This window comes from Pseudochaenichthys georgianus, chromosome 21 (genome assembly GCF_902827115.2).
Source record: "Pseudochaenichthys georgianus chromosome 21, fPseGeo1.2, whole genome shotgun sequence".
Taxonomy (NCBI): Eukaryota; Metazoa; Chordata; class Actinopteri; order Perciformes; family Channichthyidae; genus Pseudochaenichthys; species Pseudochaenichthys georgianus.
The window spans coordinates 1,088,853-1,104,619 of NC_047523.1; the positions used below are offsets into that span (position 1 = coordinate 1,088,853).

At 41.5% G+C, this 15,767-nt stretch overlaps 1 protein-coding gene across 1 annotated transcript in view; it reads right to left on the reverse strand.

The window, feature by feature from the left end:
* Positions 1 to 15,767, reverse strand: part of LOC117466834 (inactive dipeptidyl peptidase 10-like) — a 104,203-nt gene that overhangs the window by 32,116 nt on the left and 56,320 nt on the right. The window contains exons 7-10 of the mRNA XM_034110310.1: positions 11,434 to 11,486; positions 10,613 to 10,694; positions 8,786 to 8,906; positions 7,839 to 7,993 (exon numbers count right to left, since the gene is read on the reverse strand). Of these exons, the coding sequence (XP_033966201.1) occupies positions 7,839 to 7,993; positions 8,786 to 8,906; positions 10,613 to 10,694; positions 11,434 to 11,486 (411 nt within the window). The remainder of the gene's footprint in view (positions 1 to 7,838; positions 7,994 to 8,785; positions 8,907 to 10,612; positions 10,695 to 11,433; positions 11,487 to 15,767) is intronic.

Here is a 15,767-nt window from a genome sequence, read left to right on the forward strand (position 1 = left end):
ACCTTCCTTTTTGATAAAGCTTATAGTTAGGGCTGATTAGATTCAGCCCCTAGTTTTGCTGATATAGGCTTAGTTTGTCGGGGGTCATCTTACTTCTTCCTTCTCTCTGTCTATACCTGTGTACTCTCATGTTCCGATTAACCCAGCTTCCCCAAATGTCTTTCTTTTGGTGTCTATATACGCTGGGATCCGGAGTCATGGATGATCCTGCGGTCCTGTGTCCTGGATCGCGAGCGCTGGATCTTGAGTCGTGGCTGTGGTCCTGGATCATAAGTCCTGGATGGATATCCTCGTGGATTCATCTTCCTATTATACACACATGCATTTCCAAACATCTGGACTACCTATGTTGCAAATGTATTATCTTTTCAATTTACACACAGCATCTATTGCACGTCTGTCCGTCCTGGGAGAGGGATCCCTCCTCTGTTGCTCTCCCTGAGGTTTCTCCCATTTTTCCCTTTAAACTGGGTTTTCTTTGGAAGTTTTTCCTTGTACGATGTGAGGGTCTAAGGACAGAGGGTGTCATATTGTCATACTGATATTCTGTACACACTGTGAAGACCACTGAGACACATGTCACATTTGTGATATTGGGCTATATAAATAAACATTGATTGATTGATTGATTGATTCTTGTTTTGCTCGATCTCAGTGCTGCATTTGATACTATCGACCATGATATCTTATTGCAAAGACTAGAGCACTTGGTTGGCATACAGGGAACTGCTTTAGGCTGGTTTAGGTCCTATCTATCTGAACGCTCTCAGGTTGTACGTGTTAACGATGAATCTTCCACGCAAACCAAAGTTAGCCATGGAGTGCCACAGGGCTCAGTGCTCGGACCTATTTTGTTCACATTATATATGCTTCCGTTAGGCAATATTATAAGGAATCATTGTGTACATTTTCATTGTTATGTGGATGATACTCAACTATATTTATCAATCAAGTCTGATGAAATTAATCATCTAAATAAAATTCAAGACTGCCTCAAGGACTTAAAAAGGTGGATGACCTTAAACTTTTTGATGTTACACACGACCAAAACTGAAGTTATTGTACTTGGCCCGAAGAATCTACGAAACAAATTATCTAAAGATATACTAATTATGGATGGCATTAATTTGGCCTCCAGTGAGACTGTAAGGAATCTTGGTGTTATATTTGATCAGGATTTATCCTTTAACGCCCACATAAAATCAATTTCAAGGACCGCCTACTTCCATCTACCTAACATTGCAAAAATCAGGCATATCTTGCCTCAAAACGATGCAGAGAAACTAGTCCATGCATTTGTTACTTCAAGGCTGGATTATTGTAACTCCTTATTATCAGGGTGTACCAAGAAGTCACTCAAGTCGCTTCAGCTGATTCAAAATGCTGCAGCTCGTGTACTTACCAGAGTTAGGAAAAGGGACCACATTACTCCTGTTCTGGCTGCCTTACACTGGCTCCATATAGAACACAGGATATCATTTACAATTCTTCTTTTCACCTACAAAGCCCTTAATGGGCAGGCGCCATCTTACCTTAAAGAACTCATTATACCCTACTGTCCTACTAGGGCATTGCGTTCCAAGAATGCAGGGTTGTTGGTTGTTCCTAGAGTCTCTAAAAGTACAATGGGAGCTAGAGCCTTTTCTTATCAAGCTCCACATTTGTGGAATCAGCTTCCAGTTTATGTTTGGGCGGCAGACACCCTATCCGTTTTTAAGAGTGCGCTTAAGACCTTCCTTTTTGATATAGCTTATAGTTAGGGCTGATTAGATTCAGCTCCTAGTTTTGCTGATATAGGCTTAGTTTGTCGGGGGACATCTTACTTCTTCCTTCTCTCTGTCTATACCTGTGTACTCTCATTTTCCGATTAATCCAGCTTCCCCAAATTTCTTTCTTTTTGGTGTCTATATACGCCGGGATCCGGAGACATGGATGATCCTGCGGTCCTGAGTCCTGGATCGCGAGCCCTGGATCTTGAGTCGTGGCTGTGGTCCTGGATCATAGGTCCTGGATGGATATCCTCGTGGATTCATCTTCCTATTATACACAGATGCATTTCCAAACATTTGGACTACCTATGTTGCAAATGTATTATCTTTTCAATTTACACACGGCATCTATTTCACGTATGTCCGTCCTGGGAGAGGGATCCCTCCTCTGTTGATCTCCCTGAGGTTTCTCCCATTGTTCCCTTTAAACTGTGGGTTTTCTCCGGAAGTTTTTCTTGTACGATGTGAGGGTCTAAGGACAGAGGGTGTCGTATTGTCATACTGATATTCTGTACAAACTGTGAAGTCCACTGAGACAAATGTAACATTTGTGATATTGGGCTATATAAATAAACATTGATTGATTGATTGATAGAGAGAGATAGAGAGATTTGTACCTAAACAAAACACAAGTCTAACACCAAGCGTTTAAATCAGCACTGGTAGCGATATTTTATGCTTCATGCTATCTGCACAAACGATATCATATGAAAAGCTGATAGTCCACAGATTCTATTGGTATAAGTTTCATCCCTGTGCGATCAAAACTCACTGTTCTGTATGATAAAAAAAAGAACATTGTTCCTTGAAAATCAATAGCGGGTACATTTGACACGTTGGCGGTTTTAGGTATGCAGCGACCTCTGGCGGTTCTAGTGTTAAAATCCCCACAATGCTTTGCGCACAGACCAATTTCAAAAACCCTTGCGGAGAATGGCTGAACTGACGCAGCACACATTTAAATGTAAGTATGTAGTGGCGTAGAACATCATGTGTTGGTAAGTTACTTTGTTACATTTGTTTGTTATCACCAAAAATGTGTTCCGTGAAAGTAAAGCAAGTTCATAATTAGATAGACATCGTGAGGTATTTATTTTTGGTACAGTTTATGTTGAAACCGTTAGAGAGAGTGGCACACTTGTTAGCCTGTTCCATTCTTCTTCGTTTTCTGAAGCCATGGCTTGGAAGCATACTTGCTTCGTTTCTGAAGGAAGTGACTTGGAAGTACGCGACTACCAAGCCAGCATGCTCGCGATTGAGAAACACCCACTGTATGGATGAGCTTTTAATACCTTAATATTTTGTGACGTTTAATTTTTGTTCTACTAATCATAGTTAACAAAACGACTTTGCAACCATAAAGCCACCTCCCAGAGATAATAAACAAATCCTTGAAATGTTGGACGTTTATTTTTAAAATATTCTTGTTGTAACCAAGGTTACAAATCGAAGAATGCAGTAAAAACGGTGCAAAATGTCATTAAAATGAATTAGTTCATTTAAAAACATTGCATTATACAGAATGTAAACTATTATGTGAGTTAAAAGTCAACTTTTAATCTTAATATTATTTAACTGTACAATTGAAGGTATAAATAAACAATACAATATAATCAGGGTACTTGCAATAAATCTTAGTTACATTTTTGAATTCTTTGGATAATTGTTTTTTATTTTCTATAAATCCTTGTTTCCTCCAGTAATGGATGTTGTAAAACAGGGGTTCCCAACCTAGAGACCTAGTTCCCAAGAGCCCCCCCAAATGACTCCTGTTGGAAGTTGCGCCCCCCCCCCACACACACACACACACACAAGGGGGGGGGGGGCGCACAACAGCGGTAATTAAAGTTTAAAAGTCTAAAAAATGCTACAACTACTGTCACAAACTAGATGAATGTGAAGTAATAATAATAATAATAATAATAATTTCAATTTATAAACCCAAGGACGCTTTACAATGGGAAGTAACAAAACAAAAGGTAATAATAAACATACAGAGCAATAGCAGGAAATAAGTGACTGTAAATTAGTTGAGGCCAAAGGCCTGAGTATTTTGTTAAAGGAGGATGAAAGCTTAATTAAAGAGCACTATTGGAGTGACTTTGATGGTTATTGGACTCAGGATTAATTCATTTGGATTCCCGCTGTATGAAGAAATTCAAGGACGGCGCGGAAGTGGAAACAATTCACAAAGGGATTAAACTGTTTAAAACACATGCTCAATGTAAGCCGGATTTTGCCGATGTGTTTATGTGGATTCAAATGTCGTAAATAATCTACAAAATGGAGGAGACTGATCTGATCGGAGCAACTGTGACAAATAATCCAACTAAAACTGGCATGGACAATGACTATGTTTTAAAAATGCGCTTATCCAGACAAGCCTGGTTTGGACACTTTACGGGCAGAAGAAACATTTCTAGTAAAGAAAAAATCATACATTTCTGTCTTTTTATGCCTTCAATAGCTAACTTGAATTGTTATTCAAATTAATTAATCAACTATTTTTTATATTGTACTGTAATGTAGAGACAAGGCTTTTAGTGACAATCATGTATTGTATTGCTTTACAATTATATGTAAAAAAAATATATATAAAAAAAAGTCTAAATATGATATTTGGCCTCAAATCATCTGAGGCCCCTGCGATCTTTGGCGCCCCCCCCCCCAAGGGGAGCACGCCCCCCAGGTTGGGAACCACTGCTGTAAAATGTGCTGCAGATATCCATGTGCTCCTCTGAATGAAATGTACCTTTGGTTCCCAATTTATTTATTTAGGTCAAAATTACAGTCCCAATATTTAGGTCCATTTCCTTCAGCCTCTGCAGCACTTTGGGTTGCATTTGAAGTTTTATGTCGCACCTGGGGCCTCATTTATAAACGGTGCGAACGCTCAGAAGATGGCGTAAGCCAGTTTCTGCGACACCGTTGGCAGAAGGAAGAATGGAGAGAAATATGTGGAAATAATACCATAAATAGAATGTTACCTCTCATTTATCATATATGAAGAATTAAAGCCAATCTTAAAATGATTAAACAAACGGCTGTTTGAGACTCCTCAGTGCACACAAAAACATAACTTGGAGAAATAAATAAATACGGAAATGTTATTGATCACCCCTCGATTATGTTCTCTTGTTAAGAAATGTATTCTAATAAATGATGCGGTAAGCAGAAGGACAGAATTACTTTAAACTGACGCTGTTTTGCTTTTCTATAGGTTGTAGATACGAGCATGGTGTTACTGTAAATGTTTTATGCCGTTCGCCAATAATTGATAAGTCGCACTTAAAACACAGGAGGTATGGAAACTAAGAACACCATATGTGGTAAATTGTACAGCTAACACAACACATTCGTTGTATTTCCTTGCCTGTTAAACCCGAAGGTCTCCACCGGCGGATACTTTCGGGGTTTTTTTTTCACGACACTGTGTCTCAGGGGATCTTAATATTTAAGAACCTATTAATGTGTTATACCAGATGAACGGGAATAATCTCAGCTAACTGACGATACAAACCATTTTTACCAAAACAAAACAAGTCTCATAAGAAACATCTAAATGAGTCGACCCCTGAGCGAAAAATGCTAACCTATTACTGCACCGATAATCACTCCTAGCTCCCTTATTACTTATCCTAGGTGCACATCCAACACATCGTTTATGATCGCAAGGAGACACATAATCTAACGGTGCCCACCTCAACACTGAAAGATACAAACTCGCGATGTTATCAACAAAAACGTACATCAAAACAAGTGGCGCTAGGTAGCCCACAACACTAACATGGCTTACCTTCGTCTTTGTCTGGTCTACTCTAAACTGGTCTTCAATGGCATTAAAACGATAAAAAAAAGCGATGGTGTAGTTAATCCATAGGTTAATCCAATGTGACTGCGTCCCCTTTGAAATGTTCTGATAATCCATAAGGAATAAAACAGCTTTTCCGTTGCTTGATATCAGAGCAGCGATATGTCTCCCCTCTCCTGCAAGATAGGATGCGCAGAGAGGCCATCTTTTTTTATTAACATGAGTGTGTGCGGGACGATTTCCCTTCGATTCTATTGGCTTTAACGGTCAGAATGAGATGTCACATGTCAAAATCGAACAAGGGGGGCCAGAGATATGGAAAATCCACCCAAATGGCCCCAGAAGAGGTTTATTTTGCTAAATCTGTCTAAAAAGGTCAAATATCACTTGTTTTGCATCAATCTTGATACAGGGTACTTATTATATGTTGTACTTTGGATTCCTAAAGCTGTTAGTCTACTAACCCATCATCCAAGGTTAGTTTTCACTATAAGTACAACATATCTTTTGGACGGACACTATAATTTACAGCTTTTTACCATGTTCAATCTGAATGTTCTTTAAAATAAAAAAACATCTATATTGATTCTGATAAGTGTGCACACTTATCTAGTATCCTATCCTTGTGAACGTGTTTTATTTGTGATGACCTCACATCCTCTAGGGGGGTCCGAGGGCATGCACCCCGGGAATATTTTTTTCTTAAAATTGAAGTTAAATGCATCAATCTGGTGCACTTTGAGGGCAACATTAAGAGATGTATGGATAAAGCTCTCAACACTCATATGAAACAGAACTGTATATATTTCAATAAACAAAAAACCATTAGAATATGTTCACAACAAATCATTGATAAACTCCTCTCTCCTATCTTTATCTTACCTATCTGCATTCTTTCTTTGTATTTATGCATATTTGACTAATCACTCCCCTTTCAAACTGTGTTTTTTTATTTTTGTACTGACCTATAGTACACATTGGAAGGATTTCTTAACTTGTTTTATATACAACTAATATTGCATAGATGGAAATATTTGTTTACATAGATGACCAAACCATTTGAGACCGACTGAGATAACTTAGACTAAAGTTTACAACCTAATCACTCAGAGTCCTTAACTACCTCAGCTGACGTTATCTCTCTCAATCCGACAGGAGAGGACTCTCCCTCTCCTTATTGTAGAAACAGTTTCTAATCTCCGTTAGCTCCGAGCTAGCACCAAATGCTAACAACAACCCCCGTAAATCTCTCTCTCTCTCTCTCTCTCTCTCTCACAAGATGCGCTCGTGCCACACACACACGCTCCTCCGTGACGATGACCGCTTGCGTAACACAGTGGGGGGGACACAAATGGGATTTTGAAAAGTGGGGGGGACATATCCCCCCTGTCCCCAGTGGAAATTACGCCCATGGTCCTCCACCTTGTGACCCTAATTCCCCGGTTCTTCACAACCAATCTCCCGTCTAACAGGCATTTGACACGCTAAACGCCTGCATCAAAGGATGGGAGGTGTGTTAACGTGCCTCACTAAAGCATATCACATCCTCATTCCTCGCGGTGCCACAGATCCCTACAGCCAACCCTCTTCAAAGAAACCAAGCCTCTGTAACACGAATGACACAGGAGAAGGATTCACTAACCTGCATGCCTACAGCAGAGAGCCTGCAGTAATACTCAGAGAGCTGCTTTGATGCTGGTTACAGTAAACTCAGGTCGTAAGGGTTGTTGTACAGTATGAAGTAAGATAAAGCATGTTCTAGTGAGTCAGTGAACAGTCGGCTGAAATACTCCTTGTCCTGCAAACAAGTCAATACCCCAAATCATCAATGTAAAGGTTTTAGCTGGCTTTACTTATGAGATCACTTCCATTCTGGAAATACATTATAGTTTATGGTGTTCAAATCAGCACAGAGTGTTTAATGGTGAATGTGTGCCAGGCCACAGGACTGTTTGCAAGTTGAAATGTTTATAGTGTTATACCCAGAAATCTACTTCTTGAACAGCATACATTATTAACACCCTATTATTTCCCATATGATATAATTCCGAATCTATCTGACAGTAAAAAGTGTTGCTTCTTCATTAATAATTTGCAGGATGAACAAACCTCCAGAAGCGACGGCGTGTCAGGGTGGAGCATTGTTGGTTCAGTAGAAGGCAGATCATTCACTAATATGCGTCTGCCTGGTTGGAACCCAGACATGACAGCGACTAATATTTGGTCTGAAAACCCCTTTAAATACTCTTCAGTTTTACCTTTGGGTAAGGGTACTCCGCCCCCCTGGGGTAGAGGGACCCTGTGAAGCGGGGCAGCAGCATGTTGGGAACCAGGGAGTCGTTGATGGTGAGGTAGGCCAGTCTGGAGCTGTCTGGAGACCACCAGTGGGCCGCCTGGGAGAGCAACACCTCCTCTGGAGAACACACAGAGCATCAGAGCAGGGAGAGGGGGGGCTGCTGACCAAGTGCAAAATACAATTCCCATTCTGTTCATGCTCCTGTTGTTATGATCGTGTGGTGATTTATCAACATGTAAATGAACAGCTGGTTAAATAATCAACAAATTGACTGTGTCATTCTTGCTCGGTTGACTTAATCCTAGGTAATGCTCAACATGTACCTTAGCTCATAAGAAAATAACAATAATAATACAAAATAATAATAATTGGTAACATAACACAGACTTCAACTAACACATATTAAACATTATATAATACTATAGAATACTTTTCAATGCTAAATAAAAAGAGTTGGGATTAATTAAGGTAATGTAATATTTTCAGTTGGTCGGCTTTAAACTCAAATTCCATTCTTGGGTCTCAAGTTGCCAACAGGAAAGTTGAACTGCCATCATAATGTTCAGGTTCTGTTATAGAAATATGAACACCTATCCCTCCGCTCCCCCCCACCTGTGAGGTTCATAGCAACAACAATAATGACACATTACGTGTGTTTTGCTCCTGACAGATGACAGTCATAATAAAGACAGCCAGCAGAGTCACTGTCAAGTCAATACAAATCCAGTTCCTCCTCGACGTCTGTCATTTCTCATATAAAAGGGTATAGAAGCTTTTCCTGTGCCACAGTAGACAATCTAGATGAATCTTTATACACATGACATTTCAAAAGAAGGAATGCTTTTTTCTGCAATAGGAATCCTGATGTTCTATACGTGTCTCAACATGATCCACTGTGGTCTTCCTCACCTTCGTAGAGCCAGTCAGTGATGCCGTTGAAGATCACCCCCTCCTGCCCTGAAGACGTGAGCCTCCATGAGCTGCTCTGAACATCCGCCTGGTAGTAGATGTTGTTTTCAAATATGTATAACTGTGGGGAAGAGGGGAAGTATTGATAAGTACTAGTATGAGTAAGTATTGTGAAGTCCCTGGTGGTCCTGAGTGAGGATTCAGGAGGGTCACCAGTGGACTGGTGCTTTGAGAGGTGCTAGTTTGCCTCCTGCCAAGGTGCCCTTGAGCCAGTCCCCTACTCTACACTATTATATACACCCCCCAGTGTGTGGTGTATAAAAGCTGCCCAATGATTCTTCTCACTGTGTGCAAGAAGCTGTGTCTGACGCTTGAAGAGGAAATCATTTGAATCCTCCATCTCCATTTCACTACAGTATATGCAACTCATCAATGTACACACATCATGTGCAAAACGTACATTAGCAAAGGGATGGGAAGTAGTGAAGACACAAATACTTTGTTACTGCACTTAAGTATATTTTTATGGCATCAGTACTTTACTCCATAATTTATTTTTCTGACGACTTTTTACTTTTACTCCGTACATCTTACGGGGACTGAGACCAGAGACATTTCTAATCACCCATGGCCATATATGAGGGAGATGTTCTAGAAAACAGCTGGTAGTTACGGCTACATTTTACTTAAGTATATTTAAAATGCCCATACTTCTATACTTTAACTTGATTAAAAAGGTTCAGTCAGTACTTCAACTTTCAGCAGAGTATTTTTAAATACGAGTATCTGCGAAAGATGTGTGTACATTTGCCATCTCTGCATTAGCATTATTTGTATTTCAACTGGGTTTGACACATTTAGTCCAGAACCCATACAGAAATGTTAAACAGAACTAATCAATATTAGCATTTTTTCCAGGTTTTTGCAACATTGTTGAAGTTACAAAGACTGAACCTGGTGAGCCGTTCACACAGAGAACATGCTAAATGATAACATCACATTCACTGAGCGTCTCCTCTTAAGGCAGGGGGAGCCTGTGAGAAATGGAAGATATTTAGTCATTCAGGATGTGACATGCTGCTTCAGGGCTTCCTTAAGAGCAGCTTTCAGAGGACGGGCACAAATACTGAGGAAACGAGATAAATGTGCTACCAAATGGTTGATTACTCTCTTAGGCTGCGCTGGAGAAAATAATGGACTGATTATTCGGTCCGTAATACTCTGCATGGTGGAGGCATTACTCAAACAGAGAGCTGCAGCCATCCTCCAGCAGCATGATAAGTACAACTGCTGCTTCTGAATAATGGTTCAGTTTAAAGGGTTTATGTTTCTCTCCAGTCAGAAACAGTATTTGATGAGCCTTCGCCTCAGAGCAGAGGATCTAATGAATGCCAGGAACTCACACTTTATTAGAAAGACATTATAATCAATCATCACTCTTCTGAATGCAGCAAGGGTGTTCACGTTTTGTTCTACGACATCAAATACATCAGTCAATCAATACCCTACTGGTGAATTTCCAAGGCTTGTATGTGTCTAGTGACTAAATGAGAAAACACTTGTCATGTCTAGCATTAGCCTTTAGCTTAGCGGTCGTGACGTGAAGTCATGCAACGTTATGTCGTTTGTTTATAGCATTTTGTAGCTATTTACTGATGGCAATTGCATTTAAGCATTGCCTATTTTTAAAGTGGGGATAATTGTGTAGATTATCTTGGTGAAGAAGTTGTGTAAGAATCATAAACTTGCTTCCGGGTTTGCCTACAAATGTACGTCATATTTGCACCACTCAGCAAATAAATCCTGATTTGGCTGTAAGCTACTCACCAGCTGCTGACCCTGAACGCCCCACGAGGCGAACTGCAGGACGGAGTCCGACACCTCCGGGGGATTCAGCTCCCGCACCTCCCTGTGCAGGGGACATAAAGACACACTTAGGATTTGACCAGCAGACCAACATGCTTCAAATCTGTTTCTAAATCACAAATATAATCACTGCAAATGTAGATTTTGAACTATTAAATAATGTTTTTTAAAATGTTTAATAATGTGCTGTACAATGTTATTCATACAAATTATATGTATTGCATACATATGCCATTCCTGTTGAAACTTGAATTACATTTTACAAAATGTAATCAGCTATTGATTTTGTAAGAATGTTTTTAACCTTTTCTCCTCAATTTGTGTTCAAACTAAATACATTGAAGATACTTTTTTTTTTAAGATTCTCACTGATCTAGTTGAGACCTTTTACAATATCTTACAGTGGCTGACAGGGGCAAAGCCCAACACATTTCCATTAGGAGGAGCGCTCTGCAATTAAAAATAATATGCAGATGTAAAAACACTAATGTGCGAAAACACACGCAAATGAAGAAGCATGCATATTTGTAGTGTCCCCTGGCATTTGTGTATGCACCGCTTTTTATAAATGATGCGAATGTTTTTTCAAGTTGGTGACGATGTTTCTATATTTGATTGCGTTTTGGTAGATCGTCTCTGAAGCTGCAGCGCGTTTCTCCTTATGGAAGTGTTTTTGGCCGTTGTGTGTTGTGTGTTAGCACCTGTTGGCCACCGTAATATCATTAAGAGAAAGTCATTTCATTATGCAACTTATAGGTATGTTTAATTGTTGGTTTCCTCACCTTGTGTACATGTTGTAGATCAGGTACGATGCAGAAAAAGAGTGCTGGTAGACCTTAGTTCAATCAGGAGAAAAACAATGAAGTGTTATTGTCGTGTTCTGTGTATAGAGCTGTGTGTTTGTGGGAGCCCCTAGTGGCGAGTGATAATAGCGCAGCTTTATCTATCACAGGAAATAGTCATACAGGAAGTTGCGTCAGTCAGTTGGGAAATTACATGTAGCAGTCTCATTTTGTTAGCTCCACAATCTGGCTGCATCCATCTTCTGGAGACTTGTTAAGCACATTGTCTGTAAGTAATGTTGGTTGAAACTATATTAATGTAGAACATTTATTTCATCATGTGATCGTATTTCATATCTTTGTTATGTGACGTTAAACTGCATCTGCACAGCTAGGCCTAAGCTAACGCCTCATGTCAATGACAGTAGCCTCATCCCAATACCCCTCCTCGACTCCTCCTTTCCCTCACTCGCATCCTTTCCTTGCATCTTAGCTCCGCCTCCGTAAGATGCGAGCGAGAGACACGAGGAGGTGACGCGAGGACAGAGGAGTCCTCAGGTATTAATTGGGATGCCCTCGTTCACTCAAATGTCACTCTTAAATGACATCTGTTAATGATGACATGTGCACAGCTGTATCCCCTCTCATCGGGCTGAACTGAATAACCCTTTAGAACCGGCCCATTTCTGGTTAAATATTTATTTAAATGAATGAATCTTTCTCTTGTTAGTCAAGGAATTCAATGTATGATGGTTGGTCCTGCTTTTGTGTTCCGTGTTGGTGTAAAATGTAGCCTACATTTAAATAATAGTATAATAATGTGAAAGCCTTTTAGAAATGAATTGCACATAATAGTTCCCACGGAGCTGTGAGCACTTATACATGTATGTGACGCTTTTCCACTCATCTTCCAGTTGTCGGTTTTCCTCTGTTGAAATCGACCAGCTGTGAAGGTGGGGGCGCGGCTTTTATACGCGAGTAGTGAAAACACTTCGCGTAGTCTGCTCGCATGTATCCTCCCTTTCGTCTCCTCCCTTTCGTCTCCTCCCTTTCGTCTCCTCCCTTTCGTCTCCTCCCTTTCATCTCCTCCCGCACCCCTCCTCCCTCACCCCTCCTCGACTCCTCCGTGTGCATTTCAGCTATTGAGACGCCTTTCAAAATGGCGTGTCTTGATCGATTTCCGGGTCAAGTCCCGGAGGAGGGGAAGAGAGGAGTCGAGGAGGGGTATTGGGATGAGGCTAATGTAATCCGTTAGTGTATTAGCTCGTCGTTAGCTTAGCTTCTATAGCATACTAGCTCGTCGTTAGCTTAGCATATTAGCTCGTTGTTAGCTTAGCACTGTTAGCATTTGGCTAAACTCTTGTTTTCTCTTCACTTATAAAATAGATTAGTTTGTTAGCCTTCTAAGCTGTCTAAGTAGCCTAGCTTTACCATAGCATGGTCATGTATGTCGTGTTTCTGTATACCTGTCATGTATACTTATCTCATTGCAACTGTAAAACAATGTATTTTTCTTGTGTGTTAGAGTTTTACAATAAAGAATATAAGAATATTCAGGAGCTTCAGTAATTTCCAATTCAGAATCCCGTTCTCCTGGAATTATTTGAAGTTCATGTTTATGCTGACTGAATAGCGAGTAAGAACAGTACAGTAAAAAAAAGACAGCATTACAACAAGCTCCACACATCGGAGAGCATCTACGTGGAACCTCAGCTATCTTAAAACAACATTGAGCCACCTTTCACCTCAAGATGAGTCATGCAAGTTCCAAGACTGTCAGGGACAGAGTGGAACTTACGAACAACGAACTCAATGAGGAAACCCGGTCTCTACAAACCCGTTCAAGGGAAAGCGGTTCATCCCTCAATTAAAATGCCATGCTTGCCGTCGCAAGAGCAAGAGCAAAAGCCGCAGCAGCTGAAGCCAGAGCATCCTATACTCAGCGGGAGATAGCTTTAAAGGTTGAACAAGCCCGTCTACAAGCTACACTTGACGCACTTCAGGTAGAGAAAGAAAGGGATGCTGCTAAAGCTGAATTGGAAATGCTGGAAGCTGGCCTAGTTGAGAGTGATCTAGGATCTGCAGCCACAAAGCCTATTCCTCTCTCACCTCGAAAACGGCTGCAACATACTGAGGAATACGTGAGGGAGCAGTCGCTTATTAAGTCATCATACCATTCCAATATGGACGAAGCCCCATTTCACACACCACATGTGACACGCCGATGGCAAACTGGACTTCCACGTGATGACCAAGGCAGCCTTCCCTTCAAAAACGAGCATGGGGTCTCACACATAGGCGAACAGCCTTCCACTCACCCACATGGGGCCTTCAGCATAAATCCACGTATTTCAGAGTACGACAGAATACCTACCAACCACGATCTTGCCAAGTGTCTGGCTCGCAACCAGCTTGCCACAACAGGCCTAAGGACCTTGGATGACAAACCACTGGAAAAGCGCATCACTTTAAATCTTCCATTTAAAGTGATGTTTAAACTCAGTTAATGGGGCTCATTCACTGGAGCTTCCACAAACAACAATCAACTTAATTATTACATTCAAATGATCTACATTATTCAAGTTTACATTCACTTTGGAGAATAACACGGGAGAGATGAGCGGAAGCGCTCTCTTTTCCTCTCTCCCTCTCTCTCTCCCTCCCCCTCTCTCCCTCTCCTGACAGCCAGTCAGTATCTCATGCAGCTCACTGATCCAGTAATGAGTGACCTGACAGTGAAGAATAAATATATGTATAACTAGTGTAGCTTGTTCCAGAGGTACATACAATAGCTAAGTGTGTTAGGTCTAACTCTTGTGTGTTTCGCTCCGCTTACCGGTCCGGCGGGCGGAGCTGCAGGATTTCTGCTTCACACACGTTGCATTCCGCTATTTTACTGTCTTTTTCAGACACCTTAAAATAATGCCAGACCGGTGAAGCCATTTTGGCGAGCTTGTTTTGCCGCACACAGAGAAAAGTGTCATGTATTTTAGGTCATGCGATCGGCTCTCACGATCGGCATGTTTAGAGAGCACCGATCGATCGGTAAAGAGTGAGTATCGGCCGATATCGATCGGTGACCGATCGATCGGAGCATCCCTATCTGTCAACAAGACAACTGTGTTCCCACCCAAGGAATACGGAGGTAAAAATAAATCAGTCGATGACAACAAGCTCTGTCCCATACATGGAAAGCCTCACCCGCTGAAAAAGTGCAGAAGCTTCAGGGAGAAGATCATCGATGATCGCAAGCAATTCCTGAAAGATCACTCAATATGCTTTAGATGCTGTTCATCCACAGAACATCTCGCGAGAGACTGCAAAGCGGAAGTACAATGCGGAGAATGCCAGAGTGATCGTCATCTGTCAGCCCTCCATCCGGGCCCCGCGCCATGGACATCCAGGCCCTTCACACCTTCTCCAGAGCATGGCGGGGAAGAGGACAAGGTCACTGAAGACGTCACCGCTAAGTGCACAGAGGTATGTGGAAAAGGAGTTAGCGCAAGAGCATGCTCAAAGATATGTCTCGTTAGTGTTTACCCTGAGGGGCACCATGAGAAATCAATGAAAGTCTATGCTATACTCGACGAGCAAAGCAACACATCTCTGGCGAGGTCAGAGTTATTCAGTGTCTTCAACATCCAAGGTGGTGAATTTCCATACACTCTGAAAAAATGTGCAGGGCTCAAAGAGACGACTGGACGAAGGGCCCATGGTTACGTTATAGAGTCAATCGACCAGAAGATCAGTCTTCATCTCCCTACACTCCTTGAATGTAACCAGATCCCCAACAACCATTCAGAGATTCCAACCCCTGATGCAGCTTTGCACCACAACCACCTGAGGAAGATTGCGGACGAGATACCATCCCTTGATCCGCAAGCAGAAATACTCTTGTGGCTTGGCAGGGACATCCTTAGAGTCCATAAAATCAGGAAGCAAATCAACGGACCACACATTGCTCCATTCGCCCAGAAGTTGGACCTTGGTTGGGTCGCAGTCGGCGATGTCTGTCTAGGAGGGGCTCACAAGCCATCTGTAGTGAGCACGCTCAAGACTGCCATCTTGGAAAATGGCCACCCAAGCTACCTGCAGCCCTGTGGCAGTCAAGTGCAGGTAAAAGAAAGATTTGGTCATGACACTATGCACCAAGCTTTCCCAGTGACTTCTTCAGACAGTTCACTCTCAACAATAGATGAGGAGAACCTGGGTCAATTCATCTTTTGTCACACTCCCAGCGACCACAAACTCGCCTCCTCGATAGACGACATGAGGTTTCTCCGCATCATGGACAGCGAGGTCCATCAAGACAACTCCAACTGCTGGGTTGATCC